General features: G+C 41.1%; 1 protein-coding gene across 1 annotated transcript in view; it reads right to left on the bottom strand.

Moving 5' to 3' along the window:
• The window catches only part of LOC140994652 (protein unc-13 homolog C-like), an 89,054-nt gene that overhangs the window by 46,275 nt on the left and 26,896 nt on the right, over positions 1-15,883 (bottom strand). Inside the window, exons 11-14 of the mRNA XM_073464385.1 lie at positions 15,145-15,301; positions 14,600-14,668; positions 5,813-5,902; positions 4,601-4,729 (exon numbers count right to left, since the gene is read on the bottom strand). Of these exons, the coding sequence (XP_073320486.1) occupies positions 4,601-4,729; positions 5,813-5,902; positions 14,600-14,668; positions 15,145-15,301 (445 nt within the window). The remainder of the gene's footprint in view (positions 1-4,600; positions 4,730-5,812; positions 5,903-14,599; positions 14,669-15,144; positions 15,302-15,883) is intronic.

Below are 15,883 nucleotides of genomic sequence, written 5' to 3'. Positions count from 1 at the left end.
TGGCCTGTGAGAGGCCCGGGTCATCGTTGGGAGGTATGCTACTACATGCAGGAAGGTACAGTTCTGTTAAATTGGAGGCATGAATAATGAAACAAATATCTCTGCAGGAGGTGAGTCAAATATGCAAAAACCTGTCTGTACACGTACTGTATCTGTGTGTGCGCGCCCGTGCGCAGCTGCACGACTGTACGAAGGACACTGAAGGTTGTGTCATCCCTACTAAATTGGATGCAGTATGCATCCCACTAAAACCTAGGGTAGACTCCCTTTGCTCATCTGTATTCACCTCGAGTAGGTACAAACACATTGTTAAAGGTGATTAAGTAGGCTGCTGCCTTTTTACAGTCAACAACACACCCATGGGCTTCACTCCCAGCTGTACTAGGAGGTGAATACTGTACTAAGAGTGCTAGTGTAGTTCCACTACTTCCAGTGCACAGGGTGGTGGAGGCACTGGCACAAAATATTCATGGCAGCCTATCACTCCTCTGGAGGGTAGCTAGTGGTTTATGCTTATTGTTTAGCACTCTCGCTCCCTGTATGGGAGAAATCAGCATTAGCATACAACTGGCTCCTCATCAATTCTCACAATGTGACATAAATTACAGAGCCACTGATTGAAGGATGTTCTCAGAGAATGTGATCAAATTCCTCCCAAGAGAAATAGCGTTGGGGGGATTGAAGCTGTTGCAGTGCCTTTTAAGGCTCAGTGAAAATAGGTTGCGTGCGTGCATATTGTGTGTATGGAAAAATACACTCAAAGACACGTAGTCCGAAAAAAACAAACAGCCTCTCCTTCAAACACACTTCAATCGACCATTTGGGCATTGTTGGCAAATATCTGATAATGTCGGTGAGTGAGACGCTTATCAAATCAATTTGAATTGCTTGCTCAGTAACAAGTGTAGTCGTCTTGAAGCTCCCCTGTGTCCCTTCTTCAGAGTAAATCCCTGCCTGTGCATGCCAGTCAATGATCACCAAACTCCCTCTTCGAAACCAGATTGCTTCAAATCATCTGTCTACGTATGCATTGATATTTACATAATGTATATGCATGTGTGCGTATCTACATTCCTCTCTCAGATGCATGTGCATGTTACCAGAGATTTATTGTCTGTGCACTATGATTGCCACTCCACATCTTGGAGCCAGAAAGAAAATTATGGTTGTTTTCCCTTTTGCCCTTTTCCGTGATTCCTTTGCCCTCTTTCCACTACCCCTTCATCTTCCTTCTTGAAATCCTCTCTTTCCTGCCAAGACTCAAGGAACTGCTAAGCTAGATCCCCGCTGCTCCTCCTCCCCCCAGTCATTTTACGCCCTGGCAGAAGCAGAAAGCTTTGTTGTTATGTTATGCAAGATGCCTCGTCGTGGCTGGGATATTTCACTGCCTGCCTGGCCACCGTGTCAGCTCTTGTGTCGCCGCACTCAGTCACTGTTAGCAACTAGAGAATTGGGGTCTGTAATGTGTTCTATCCGCTGAGTCAAAGGGCCTCCTAGTGTGTGTGAACATAATAATTTATAGTCACAGTGAGATTTGCTTTGGGGCGAAGCTGATGCCTTTTTCTTCTGCCGTGGAGGAAACATTGATGGAGAGGCTGTCAATTGTGAAACTGTGGTGGACGAAGATGTAATTAGCCAAAGTGTCTATCTCTCCGGTTTGGTAATTGCTTACAACCCCTCAGGCTGTTTAAACAAAGGAAGCTTATTATTCAACTTTTGAGCGGATTGCCGCCATTATCTTAAAAAAAAAACATTATCTTCTGTGGTGTGGAGGCCATTCTCCTTGGGAAGTAAGCCGTAAAATAATCAGGCGGGGCTGCCTGTTGCCTGCTCATGACTCGGCCGAGCTAAAGCAAGTAAACTAGCGCGGGGAATCATGTATTTGGAGAAGCAAACTATAACTGAGTTTCTTGAAAATGCAATTAAGTCTGTGTGTTCTGAACATGAGAACATGCCTCTCATGGCATGTCAGTGATACATTCTCTCATGAGGAGGCAGTATGGCAGTTTGCTTTCATGCCAGTTGAAATGTAGTTTTTGTGCTCACACATCCATCTGGACTTTTGAGAGGCATAAGAGCCCTAAAATAGATGAGATGGTGATTTGCATCAGGTAAGTGCTGCCTAGTGCTTGGCTGCTTTTACTGACTATATCTTCCCGAGAAGGTTGAAGTCCTTGATGCAAAGTTTGCAGGAGATGCAGTGCAGGTTTTTATTGTCGGGTAAATGTCAGTCCTGATATACAGTCTATTGATTTCCAGCCATGCTGGATTGAATTTATATTTTCCCGGTATTGTCACACATCAACACAAAGCATACTAAAGCTTGAAGGGAAGGCACAATGTCAGGTTTATGACAGGCTGAGGGTGATAAAGGAAAGAGGGTAACAGAGGAGATGTGAGGTGACAGTTTTTACCTTGAGTTTCTGACAAGTAAATTAGGAAAAGCCTTGAAGTAATAACTGTATTCAATAGTAATGATTTTTTAAGGACTACCACTATAAAAAGGCAGATTCTTCAGGCATTCTAATATATAATTTTAAAGATATAATATATAGCAGTTCCACATTAAAATGCCTTGGACTAGAATGTTGTTAAACGTTTCCTTGCGTTCTTAAATCCCAAATGTTTCCAACCATTTTCAAACCCGGGGAAATCAGTAATTTTACTCAAGATAACGCTGTGTTTCATTTGGCCGCCTGTTGTTATGACTTCCGGGGAAACATCAGATGATCCATCACAGAGTGAGAGAGGAAGTCGGTGAACGTGACTTAATGAACCGTGGATAACACATTACCTCATCTGTGAACATCTCTGCCTCAGTAACGTCAGAAAGATTTTCATCATCAATGGTGGATTTTTTATCAATGAAGACAACACCGGCAATGATCCAATACTACTTCACAACTTCACACTCAAGCCTTTTGTTTTTATTTATTTGATTGAGAGACCTCAAGCAGCTTTAATACATACTGCCAGTTTACGATAGCTACATCATCAAGCTGAAACAGCTTACATTACGCAATGATGCAGGTAGTAAGTTCTTAAAGACTCCATTGGTTGTCAGTTATCTACTGGGTATTGCCTATCTGCCTGGCTCATTACCAGATGATGAGAAGCTAGTTTGCAGATGAAATGTTATTGTATGAATGTACAGAGCAGGCATGCTGTGGTTTCCTCTCACACTGTGTTTACTCATCAAATCAATATTCAGAAATTCATAAAATTATATCAAAGAACCTTTACAATAACAGTAAACACATCAGCCTAGATTTTATTACTCTGCTTTCCATTTTTCTGTGTGTGCTATTCATGAATACAAATCCTGTCATTAGAAATTGTTTTATAATATCTTTTTGAGTGTTTGCTCTGGATGGGCCAGCAGTGAGCCGGGTTATGGCTTTCAAACCCAGGGAAGCCATAACAACAACTATAATGAAAGAAATGAAATAACACTGAAGCTAAACAGGTTGCAGACAAATTCCACATTACAAAAGAGGTGAACAACTGCAGCATTGGTATTCAGCTTTTCAGCCTCTGCTGAAAAAGGGTAAGTCCAGGGTGAGTGATAAGCACTGAGACAGGATTTCGACCAACTGATAAAAAAGCTCATTGTTTAAGACAAGACACCAGATGTAAAACCCTCAGAGCAAAGTCTGCCTCTCTGTTCATTGTCTTTAAAAACAAGCTTGAATTTGCAATAGCTGCAACCACAAACATGCATCCATCCGAGCCTTAATGCCTCACAAACATTTGCCAAAATTGTGTGTGTGTGTGTGTGTGTGTGTGTGTGTGTGTGTGTGTGTGTGTTGGTGTCTTTCTGCTAGGTTTGGTCATGTTATGTGAATCCATTTATGACTTATGCGCCTTTTTGTTGCAGCCACTCCCACTTCCACACCCCTTTAAACCAACTGGCTAGTCTTGTCAGTGCAATACGACACACACCTGCACATACATATGAACTTGGCAAATGGCAAATTTTTTTGTGGAATGACTGACAAACCAACCGTCAGAGCGAGCTACAGAGCTGTGACAAGCAGCAAACATACAATGCCTATGTGATTCCTGCTGTGTTTCAGGAGGCAGAGGAGAAAGTGATTTAGTCAAGTGATTGACCAATGACGAATGATTAACAAGTTACTATGTGCAGATGCAGCAGTCAAAGAAGGTGATGATTCAGATTTTGAATCTGATGCACTGGGTCAATGCAAACAGCCTTACTTTGATTCAACTCCAACACTATCCATGTCTTATAACCTGGCATGTTGCCCTTTTCCTCATCTTTCTGACACAAATGAATTCATGCACAAGCTATTTTGGACTAACTCTTCTTTATTTTTGCCAAATCGTGTTTATGTATGACTTAACTAAACTTTAAGGCTTCAAGATATATGCAAACTAAAATCCAAGAGAGAATTAAGTGTTACAGCTGTATGTGCAATGAATGCGAGACATACAGAGATCTCAGCCTTTGGCTGTTTTTCACTTCGTGCATAGCATGTGAGTTTGCAGAGTCTACATGTGTATGTGTATGTGCACCGACTTTAATGAGCTGAAATGGTTGATTAGTAGTGACAGTCAAAATGATCTGGAGGCTGTTTACCTGGTCCAGGAGTTGGTTGTATAATTCATGACAGTTATCAAAAATGTATTTGTATGTGGAGTCAGAGCACGCTTTCACGCAGTCCTTCACCACCTGACTGGCTCTCGGTGGACTCTGGAGCTCTTGTACCTGCAAACACAAATACACAACCATTATAAAGATGTATACTTTCAGGGGAAGTGTGTTCTCCTGGGTCTCATAGCAGTTTATATAAATCAATGACACAGTTACTGTGACTTTAGTGCATTTCTGTGTATAGTACTATCCATCAGTGAAGCGATACTATCATATTACATGTTTGAAATATTAATCCACATATATAACTTTCTTGTGGAAAGGGGGCAACCTTCTTACATCTATTATGTATATCATAATTGACATGTGGCCAGACCGGCATTTAGACGTGGGTGCATTATATCTTATAGTAAAACTGTAGCTCCTGTGTGTGAGCAGCGGTGTGTGTATACACGGTAAAGCCCAGCATGGGCATGGCACAGACTGAAAGCTTTGATAACTTGAAGTGACACTTTTCATTCCTTTGCTCACAGCTGCCATCTTAGCTATGCCTCAGTGCTCCGCCGCTACACCCCCACTCCCGCCAAAAGAGAGCCTGAATGGAGCCGAGCTTTTCATATAGCGGACGACAAGTCAAGTCAAGGCATACTGCTGGGGGGAGATGAGGGAGGAAACAAGACAGAGCTAGAAGCATTTTAAAGATGGAGGCTTACTGTAGTGTGCAGGTCAACACACATTAGGCAAACAACAACCCCATTGCATCCGCATGCACTCAAATATATTGCGCAACAATACATCATTTGGATTTGAATGGTCAGTACTGTAGAGAGGGAGAGGCTATCGGGATTTATGACTTTGAATTGATTTCACCTAAATGACACCTGCCTAAAATCAATGCGGGTTTATGTTTATAAATGAATGTTGGGAGATTTTACAACTACGACCAATATTGCAGTTGTCCCAGTCAACAGCACAGCACTTCTGTGCTAAAATGTTATTAATGACATGTATTTTAGATGTCTACAAAGGTTAGTTAGCACTGTGCTCCATCATCATTTATCATGTTTATGTTTATTTCAATTTTCTCTTAAATTGAGTGCCGTGCTCCCCCGTTGCCCTTCAACTCCACTTATACGACCTGCACACTCTCTCTCTCTGTCTCTTTCGCACACACACATACATGCTACAGTACAGTACCTTCATCCTGAAGAAGGTGATGCTGGTCAGGAGATCAACAGTGGACTTGAGATCTTGCAGACGCTCTGGGTTTCCAGCTGGGAAATTATCCTGGAGGAAGACAGAGAGAGGGGGGAAAAAATAACATGAGGAGAGAGGACATCTTGTTGAAAGCAGGCTTTTAACATCACACACCCTCACACATACACACCACACACACACAAACACACATCACATCACATCGCTTTATTCGAAAACATTGAAATTGATTACAGAGCAACGCCCAGCAATCATAACGAAATGACTGTCTGTCTAATCGTTTAGTGGACAAGGGAGGTCTCTGCTGATGAAAACCTCTATTTCGGGTCCATGAAGTCATCAGGCAGTGCAGAGCAGCGTGACGGGGAGCATATAAAGCCCTGACAGCCCTGAGGAAAGGCATCACTGCCCCATACATTATCCTACTTCTTGTACTCTCTCAGTACTCCTAATAAAATGTTGCCTTTTTTCTATCCCCCCTCTACCTTGTCAATAAATGCACAACAGAGATTCAGGGAAATGGAGCCAAATCTTCACAGCAGCCTCCAGGCTTGACAACACAAGGTCTATCTGAGATCAAGGCCAATCAGAGGAAGCAAAACTCGCCCAACATCTTTTGGACGTGAGCAGTGTGAGAGGTTGTTATTGGGCTGATAAATGATTCAAGATGACACGTTTTCAAAGAAGAGGCTAAACGGACAATAGAGAATAATTGTTCAGTACAACCTGAAAAACAATAAATGTAGTTGGCCTGTTAATGCTTCACTGACAGTCAGCTGTTCACTGAGAGCTTACAGTGTATTTCTCTACACCCATGATTTAATAAAACTCTGACTTTTGAGAGGTGAAAGTGTAGTCTCCAATAAAGATAAACTAAACAGCCTCCAGGCAAACAAGCCTGACACACAGCCTGCAAACAAATGTGGAACAGTTATACAATATATAGCTGCTGATGGGAAAAACAGAAAAGAAAATCAGTTTTTGAGCTGTTTTCTTTTTGCCTCAGACAAAATGTGGTTTGCATCACTCCCTGTTATATGAGCAATATAGGTCGTATTATTTCATCATTTCTTTCTAGCTAAAAAATAACATTCAATTTCTTTAAAATATGATTAAGAAGCTCTAGCAACCCGTCCAATCCAGTCCTAGGCAGACTCCTTCTAATATAATACCTTCAGTTACAAGCAAAGAAAAGTATTTTCTTGCAGCTGCTGTACCACCATCAGTCACACTCACAGTATGGGGCCTTCATCAGTGCCATCAGTCACTACGCTTTCTCTCTGTGCTGACACCGAGCTTTCTCTTTCAACAACCTCACATACATGTAGCCTTCAAGAACAGGTGAAACCATCAGTCCGTCTGAAACATGGATTCCATAGCTTGCGCTGCAACCTTGAATGCCACCATCTGTAAACATCCTGAAATCACTGTGCGGGAACTGTTGTCACAGCACTTCAACGTGTGTTTTATCTGTTTGTTTTGGGGGATAGGAACTGCAGCTTTTATAGAGAGAAACTAATTAAGACTGCGGTGTGATTTTTGTTGCTAAAAAGTCATTCTGATAAATAAAGACAGCTAATCCACTAAGGTCCCTGCATTTCTCAAGTGATGTCAAACTAATCTGTGCTTTCTTGCTTTCCCAATAGGCAGTAACACCTTTATCTCGGAGAGCAAAACCACCTATGAAAGAGCTGAAATTGCACAGAATAAACTGCAACGTTCACCACACCCGGTCTGAATTTCAGTGATAGTGGAGGTCTGATTCATTGGGTCTACTTAGTTTGGAAATTAAATGATTTGTAAAATCAGCAAACACAATCTTATATCACATTCTGTACATTTAAATGGAAAAATAAAAACTGCAGTTCAACTTCACTGCAGCATTTTAGATGTTAATTAGTGGATCCTCTGACATCAAAAGGTAATCTAGCTGTGTAATTACAGTGATTGAAATCAAGTAAAGTCAAGGGCTCATTGACACTCATTATAGAAGCTGCAAAAGAGGTAGGTGGGTTCCACACAAAAAAACAAATGTCTACATGCAAAATGTTATGATCAGCCACCAATCTAATTTGATATTTCATAACCTGTTTTGATTGCAGATGGCACGGGTGCACAGAAATGCATTAATTATTGGCTACAACTGTGTAAAGCAAGGAGCAACTGAATGGGGTTTATCTAAATTATAATCACAGCTTCAGGCAGGGAACCAAGTTCTGGATGCTTTAATAGATTAAAAGCAGCATGCACTTTCAAACTGGTTAAAGCATTGTTTTACAAAACTCACTATTGCTGATCAGCATACAAAAATGATTCATCCAGTGCCTGACTTTACAAGAAGTGACAGAACTTTGTCCACCTCTAACAAGTCACTAGGTCTGAATACACAAAGACCAGAGTAGAGGAACTCCAACTTCATCAGCAGAAAAAAAAAAACCAAGGAAGAGAAGCAGATTTATTGCCCAGAAGCAGGCAAGCATACTAAAAAAGCAAAGTATCCATCTCTGAGCCAAAAGTAGAGACAGCATCAGCGTTGCCTTCCAAAGATGACAGAAAGTCCATTATGAGATGGGACGAGAAGTGAGTGATGCTGATGAGCTTTTAGTTCTTTGTCTTTGTTCTCGTCTAAATTGAATATTATGTTGGGCCAGTGCCTACACTGAGTGCAAAACTCCAAAGCGGGGACTGCTTATTATCCAAATTAAAATAAATATATATACACCGTACAGCTTCATGATTACTATGTATGAATATCACTGTATTTTAACACTAAATATTTTGAGTAAAATGTCCCAATATGTGATGTAACTCTGGGTTGAAAGTTCAACTCTGAATGGATGATTGTACCTGTTATGTGTGGTCTGCTCTTTGGAGAACACAGAGGCAGCAGTATGACTAAAATAAAGTCAGTGGTCAAACACCGGTTAGTACAGTTAATCATGTGGAAAAAGGGATCAAAAGCAGTCAGGCACTGACGGGCACTGGACCTCAAACTGCCTCAGGAAGAGGAACAGGTCACCCTGAACTCTGAGCATCCTGAGGGAAGGCATATGCCACAGAGTATGTGTATGCGTGTGTGGATTTATGTGTCTTTTGAAGTGATAAGGTGTAGATGGTAATGGCTTTGTATTTTAGATATTCTGTTAAAAAAGGAGGCATCTCTTTAGCTCCACTCAAAGTTGCTGAACTACCTGCTGTTTTAAGGGTCTCATCATGTCACACAGAAACTAACTTTTGTCACCATGTATGAACAGTGAATATCAGTTTCCTTCTAAGTTTGCTTTGTAGCAGAACTTCACACATTTGAGTTTTGTGTCCTTTCAGTAACTTTTAGAATTTCTTTTTATACCCATCAGAGTTGGCACAGAGGTTTCCTTATCTCCTCCGAAAGGTGATACCAGCTTGTCTCTTGTGCTTTGCTTTCTAAAATTTCCACTTTCATTAATTTCAAAGGGTTAGCTTTGGATTACGCAGGTTTTGCTCTGCAAAGAACAAGATAATCCCAAATATTTGCAACTATGCAGATGCAGCTTTGTTCTCTAAACATTTTCCTTCTCCAGAAAATAGAAAATTATATTTGTCTCCCATGTGTGGATGACAGAACCGTGTGCCATAGAAGCATACAATCAGCCCTCTATGTACAAATAATCCTTGCCAGTGCTATAACAACCGTGTGCATAAGCAGCACAGATGCCAGAATAAAATGTTGCTATTATAAGCTTCTGCAATCCATGGTTAAGTTTAAAGTTTTTTGTGTCATACGCATCATATAAACATCTCTACATCTTTATATGATGCCTCTGTCATGTCACATTCGCATTACATGTATATGAGCTGATTTTCATCTCAGGAGATGAAGGGAACGATGGGGGGCGGTACAGCCAGTGTAGATGGCTGTCATGCAAGGACCGTTGTTCAAGGCAGCATTTCAAGCGTGAAACCACTCGATATTTTCAAGGAGACATCAGGACATTTTCTGTTTGTGGCAACCAAACAGGATATTTTTGATGGGATGTCGGGACATTCACTAGCCGTGTTAGTGGTGACAGGACCGGGTAAGCCCAATTATGATATTTTTCTGGCCCTAACCAAATATTTTTTGTGCCTACCTAACCAGACCATAAACACAACTGAAAATTTAACCTGAAGTTGCAACACAAAGAAAAGTTTTAACATATCTGCGGTTTGCAGTAACAGCAACATTTGTTCTGGCGATTGGGTTGGGATATTGATCCCAGAATTCTAATGTTTTATTCACGTGATGCTTTATCAAGGCTTTATATGACTGAATATGACATAATCCTGCTGTAAAGAGCTACAGGTACAGTGTGGAACGAGTTTTCTCTCTATGATCTTTTTTTACTGAGGGAGACCGCAGGATCTCCTGCAACACAGAAAGCACCAAAACCAGCTGTTTGCATTAAGTAACCTTTTCTCTGAAGACCCACTGTAATACTGCACAGACTTCCATTTTTCAGAGAATAGCGCATATCTCCCAGGGGTGCTTACTGAACAAACAGCACTTTATATCAAACTGTCCAAACTAAGGCAACAGCCCAAATCCCTAGTAGCCTGCTCTGAATGCTGGTATTTTTATGTGCGACCCGGAGGAGCCTGCAAATCCCAGCTGGGACAGACTGGCTGTACGCTGTGTGTCACTGTGTATCAGGGCTGTTTGAATAAAGTTTCATGGGAAGAAATGCATATGTAGCAAAATGTAGAGTGGCAGCTGCACCCCTGCTCCCTCTCCTCTGATTCAAGCCCTCAGTTTTACAAAAGCAAACTCAATCTCCCTCAGAATATCATTACAGGGAAATCCATACGGTGAGCGGGCGGAGTAGCCAGATCTGAATCTTATTACTGTCCAACAGTGTCAAGGCCGGCTCTGTGGGACGGCTGGGGGAAAGTGAAAGAAGAAAGAGAGAGTATGGACTGTTTAGGTGTGTATGTGTGTGAGGGTGAACCACTGGTCTGTGGCAGGCTTGACAAGGGAGCAGCAGGGCAGTGCTGGCAGGTGAAGCCAATGTGATATTCTGTGACTGCTCTCAGTGAACGTGTCATCACCAGACAGCCAGGCCATCTGAAAAATAAAGGAGGCCATCTCCCCTTTACTTAACCCTCTCTCTCCTACTCTGCCACCCACCCACCATGCCTCCTTTCACTCTTCATCTGTTTCTCCTTTCCACTCTCTCCAAATCCATCTCCGTCCTTCCAACTCACTCGCTCTTTGTCCAAATCCCATCTCCTCCAACTCTCTCTCTCTGTCTCTGCTTGTTTCATCCAACTCTCTTTTTTCCAGATCCTCTTTATCCCTCCCTCACAATTTGCAACTCCATTCTCTGTCTCCCTGTCTACTTGCTGCCCTTCCTATCATCCTCTTTTTTTTGCTTTTGTAGGCAGACAAGCAGGATCTGCTGCCATCAAGGTGTGTCTCTGTAATCACACGTGGCTTCACACAGCGAGCCGTGGCAAAGAACAGGGAAACTAAAGCAATCAGCCACTCAACGACACAGTGCCTTTTGTGTCACATTAAAGGTGAGAGGGTCATCTTTCAGTTACAGTTCACAGTGTCCTGCCACCAGCTGGGGGAGAGGTGTGGAGATGTGTGTGTGTGTTTGGATGCTCAGGTGCATTCTTGTGTGTGAGAACAGCAGTTTGACTGTCTGCCCGTTTGTATTATGTGCCTGCATGTGAGCGCATGGACACACATGTGAGCGTAGAGGGTCAGGCAGATGAGTGTGTGAGCGTGTTTGTGGTGGTGGTGAGTGGTGTCTAACAGGATTAGCTCTCCTGGGATTGTTCTGGAAGATTATGTACTGTAGCTATGTCAGGGTTTTAATCTGCCTGAGTAAAATACATCTACACCCTAAGTGGACTGTGAGTGGCAGAGCTCTGGAAATTAGAGATTAATTTCTGATTCCAGTTTCTTGTTTAATGTAAACCGTACATCTTTTATCTTATATTTAGGTCAGATTACATTATGGAAGGATAACATTTTAATTAATCCCCTATTTATTTGGGGCCAATTTGATATGGTGTGAGGGTGGTACAAAAACTTGATAACGCAAATCTTGTAATTCTATTTAAACTGGCAATAGACAAATCATTTTTAAGTAAATGTTAATTGCACAATGTAATACAGAATAATGAAATCATTGCCGTTTACATTGTTCCCTATGAACTTCGCTATCATTATACAATTTTGTCTCCCACCTGGCACACGGTCACGCAGGAAAAAGAAAAGCTTAACTGGCGATCCGTTTGTATTATACACTAAATAATTAAATAAAGTCACATTCTGTGTTGTGTTGTTGTTATCTCTGACTCTGAGGAAAATGGAAACGAACCAGCTGACTTTGCAACAGCGGTGCCAACAATAATACCACCCGGAAACGCTGCGAGAAAAAGTTTTCTGTTGACACTTTAATTCAAAATAGCTTTTAAGTTATATCTAATTTTATTTTACTACATGTACGACCCCTGATTCCCAAAAAGTTGGGATACTGTAAAACATAAATACAACAGCGATTCCTTTTTGACATATACTCAGTTAGAAACAGTACAAAGACATTATATTTATTATTTTACTTCATTAACTTCACTGATTTTGGTAAATATTTTAAAATATATGCTCAAAAAACGCCTGTTTGGAAGATTCCACAGGTAAACAGGGTCATTGGTAACAGTATCATGCTTGGGTATGAAAGAGGCATCCTTGAAAGGCTCAGTCATTCATAAGGAAGGATGCAGCGAGGTTCACCACTTTGTGAAATAAGGATATTACTACATGGGCTAGGGAACATTGTAAAAATGTTGTCGGTAAACACAATTTGTTCACAAATGATTGCGGCGCCCCAACTTTTTGGAATTGGGGGAGTATTGTCATTTTATATAAAATATGATTCTCTCTTTTTTATAATAAGACTAGGCTTCATGAATAAGCAGGTACAGTATATCTATCACTGGTACAACAAAGTGCAAAGCAGCAAGTCATGGAAGACATGCCAAATAGGTGAACTCAGAGTACAGAGACAACATGTACTGAGCCATCAAATGGTGTCAGACAGCACTCTACTTTAAACATAGCAACAGCAGGTCAACCAGAAAATTCTCTATATAAAAAGGTACAGTGAAGCTCGCTAACGGATGTTTCCTGGTGCTCATCATTCAGTGACTATCACCAACGAATGACAATGAAGAATGAACCTGTATCATACAACAAATAGGACTACGAGTATGACCCACTCAGTGGGGGATGAAAAGCCATTACACCTGTTTACATAGAAAATGTATCTCCCCAGCATGCATTGACGTGGGGGTGGACAAAACATTACAAACACATTTCACTATAATGTCCAGTTCATCACTAAGGCTTGAAAAACGACTGCGCCATAGATGGACAGTACTATTTAAGGAGAGAAGGTTTGTTGCAGCGCTGTTTTAAAGAGTGCGTTTTAAAAATAATAGATTCTATATATTTTATAAATAGTCCTAATGATTATGTATAGTTATCAGCTGCTGTTCCTACAGGCCATTTTGCCTTATTGCAGAAGGAGCCTACAGAGTTTAACTGTCCCCCCCTCTCTCCACTCCCCTCGGTGCATCACCTTGCTTTCTGCTGCAGTGTGTACGGTTAAGTAGCTAGCAGTTGATTGTGAAGCCTCTGACATTGGATGCTGCAGCCTAATCGCCAAAACGTAGCTCTTACAAATTCTTTTAGAACAACACATTGGTTTTTTTATATTAGTGATGGCCAACTTTTAATCAATCTGTAGATGTTATACCCAACATACAGACACGTGAGAGTACACAGCCTAGGTTACAGATGTTTACAAGGTGTGCAATACCCTAAATCCATGAATAACCATGGAAGAGAGAGTGCTGGACTCTCATGACAGGGTCTATTTATTGGACCATGAGGACCCCTATTTCCTGAGAAGCTGTTGGACACTGTGGGCTGATTATCGATATTTATGTGCCCGGCTACACCACTGGCTACAGTCTGCTGAAAATCGCAACAGCACTTCATTCATCATTCAGTTCACTTGTAACAAAGTTTGATTCGATCATTTCTGGTTTTCCATGATATGAAGTCTGTCTGTTTTCATATGTATCTATCTTGAATATTTGCACTTCACACAAGTCTTTCATCATTATCACAGCTTAAAGCCTTCAAAGACATATAAATTAAGTTGTTAACACTATGACAAAATGAATGCGGCTCATGTGATGCTATAAAATGTCATTCTTGGTATGACATCACCACATCTAGAATGACATTTACTTCACGCGTGTGTCCTGTGTGATTACACTGTGTGATTCAAATGAGGCAAACAGGCATAAAATACACACTGAGCTGTTCCCAAAAAACGAAGAGAATCCAGTCAGTAACCACATTTGGAGGGCAGCAGACACACATTTGGCCTTAACATCAAAGTGTAAATAGATTGCTGCTCCAAGCCAGATATAGTAAGCACACGGTGTACTGTAAACAGAGTTGAATCAACCTTGAAACGCATATCAAATCAACCAGGTGGCAGGTGGCTTAGATGGTAACAATTTGTTCAAAAGTACAGTCAGTTTAAAAGGATGTAAATACCAAACAGAGCGTACTAAATGGCAAATGCATTTTCACAGGAGAAGTGTTGCTGCCGTCTGTCTACATAATATTAATGTGTAATGATCCTGCTTTTGAAGTACCAAACATCACAGGGCCAAACATGAACGTTACTTTAACAAACACACCAGAAGCAAAAAAATCATACATACCCGATATTTGGAGAGGTCGATCCTCAGTGAGTTATGCAGCTGATCCAGTAATTTGACAAATTTCTCCCTCTGTCAGGATGAGACGGCCATGATTTAGTCCAAAGTGTGACCACACCCAAAGAATTGTGTCAAAAAATTTATAACACTGCGTGGTTGGTAGCATTGCACTGCCGGCAGTGATTCATTTATACTTCCTGGAACAAAATTTAGAGCTCCATTGCCAGACTCGGCTTACTGCCTGGAAATATTATTTGATGCCTTACAACATTAGCTTATTAAAGGCTCAATCAGAGAGCACTGGCAACCTTTGAGATTTTGTTGATTTCAAGTGCACAACTCGCTTTAGAGAAACAACTCTTAAGAGAATGATGAAAAAGTAGTGATGTCAAGGGTTCATTTTCAAACTATAAGGCATGGACAGATGTTACTTAAGTCCAACTGCTGGCCACAGATAACCCACCTGTTTATCTAGCACTATAATGCGATATATCACTGCTGTAATGTCTGTGGATGTCAGACTGCAAGACAATAATAGCTGCACTTACCCCAAAGTTAGATGCAGCAAATCGGTCAGAAGCGGAGGCAGTGGTTGTGGTGGTGGTGGTGGTGTGGGCGAAGTAGGCATTGATGTTAGCGAGCAGGTTGCTCATCACTGCTGGCACACCGGGACACATGTATTTAGCGGACAGACAGGAGAAGTGCCTGCAGAGGAAAAAAACAGCGAATGTAGCATGAGAGGCAGTTCTGTAGCCATTAAGAGATGTTGTTTTCCAGAAAGGATCAACAGACGATATAAAAAAAGCCATTTTGAAACCCAACATCGACCACACAACCCCAAACAGAGAAAATGAACAAGTAATTGGCTTGCTCTTCACTAATCCTCAAAATCCACAAAGTTATTCAGTGCTGAAAAAGAACATTGTTACCTTGAAATATGAAGCTCAAAAATACCCTATATCCTCTGTCTATCTATTGCTTTGCACTGCAGTAACCATGGTAAAAAAAAATACAGTATGCAGAGACACTGCGGTACAGTATTTCTTGATTATTTTCACCTTCTGACTGCAGAGCAGAGAACATATTTTTAATGTTCCAAACAATTACTTCTGGTGGCAGAGTTAGTGCTTAAGTAGTTCACTGGTCTGCTAGTAGTAATATAGTGTCTTCAATGACTATCTACAGCAAATGACATCATAAATCACAGGTGTGTAACGAATACTAAAGGACATAATTCTGCAAAGTATTAAATGGAGCAAGAAAGTTTGATTGTAAACCACGTGATCA

Source organism: Pagrus major, chromosome 4 (genome assembly GCF_040436345.1).
Source record: "Pagrus major chromosome 4, Pma_NU_1.0".
In the NCBI taxonomy this organism is placed as follows: Eukaryota; Metazoa; Chordata; class Actinopteri; order Spariformes; family Sparidae; genus Pagrus; species Pagrus major.
The sequence above is the reverse complement of the archived record's forward strand: the minus strand, read 5'-3'. Positions and strand labels throughout refer to the sequence as shown.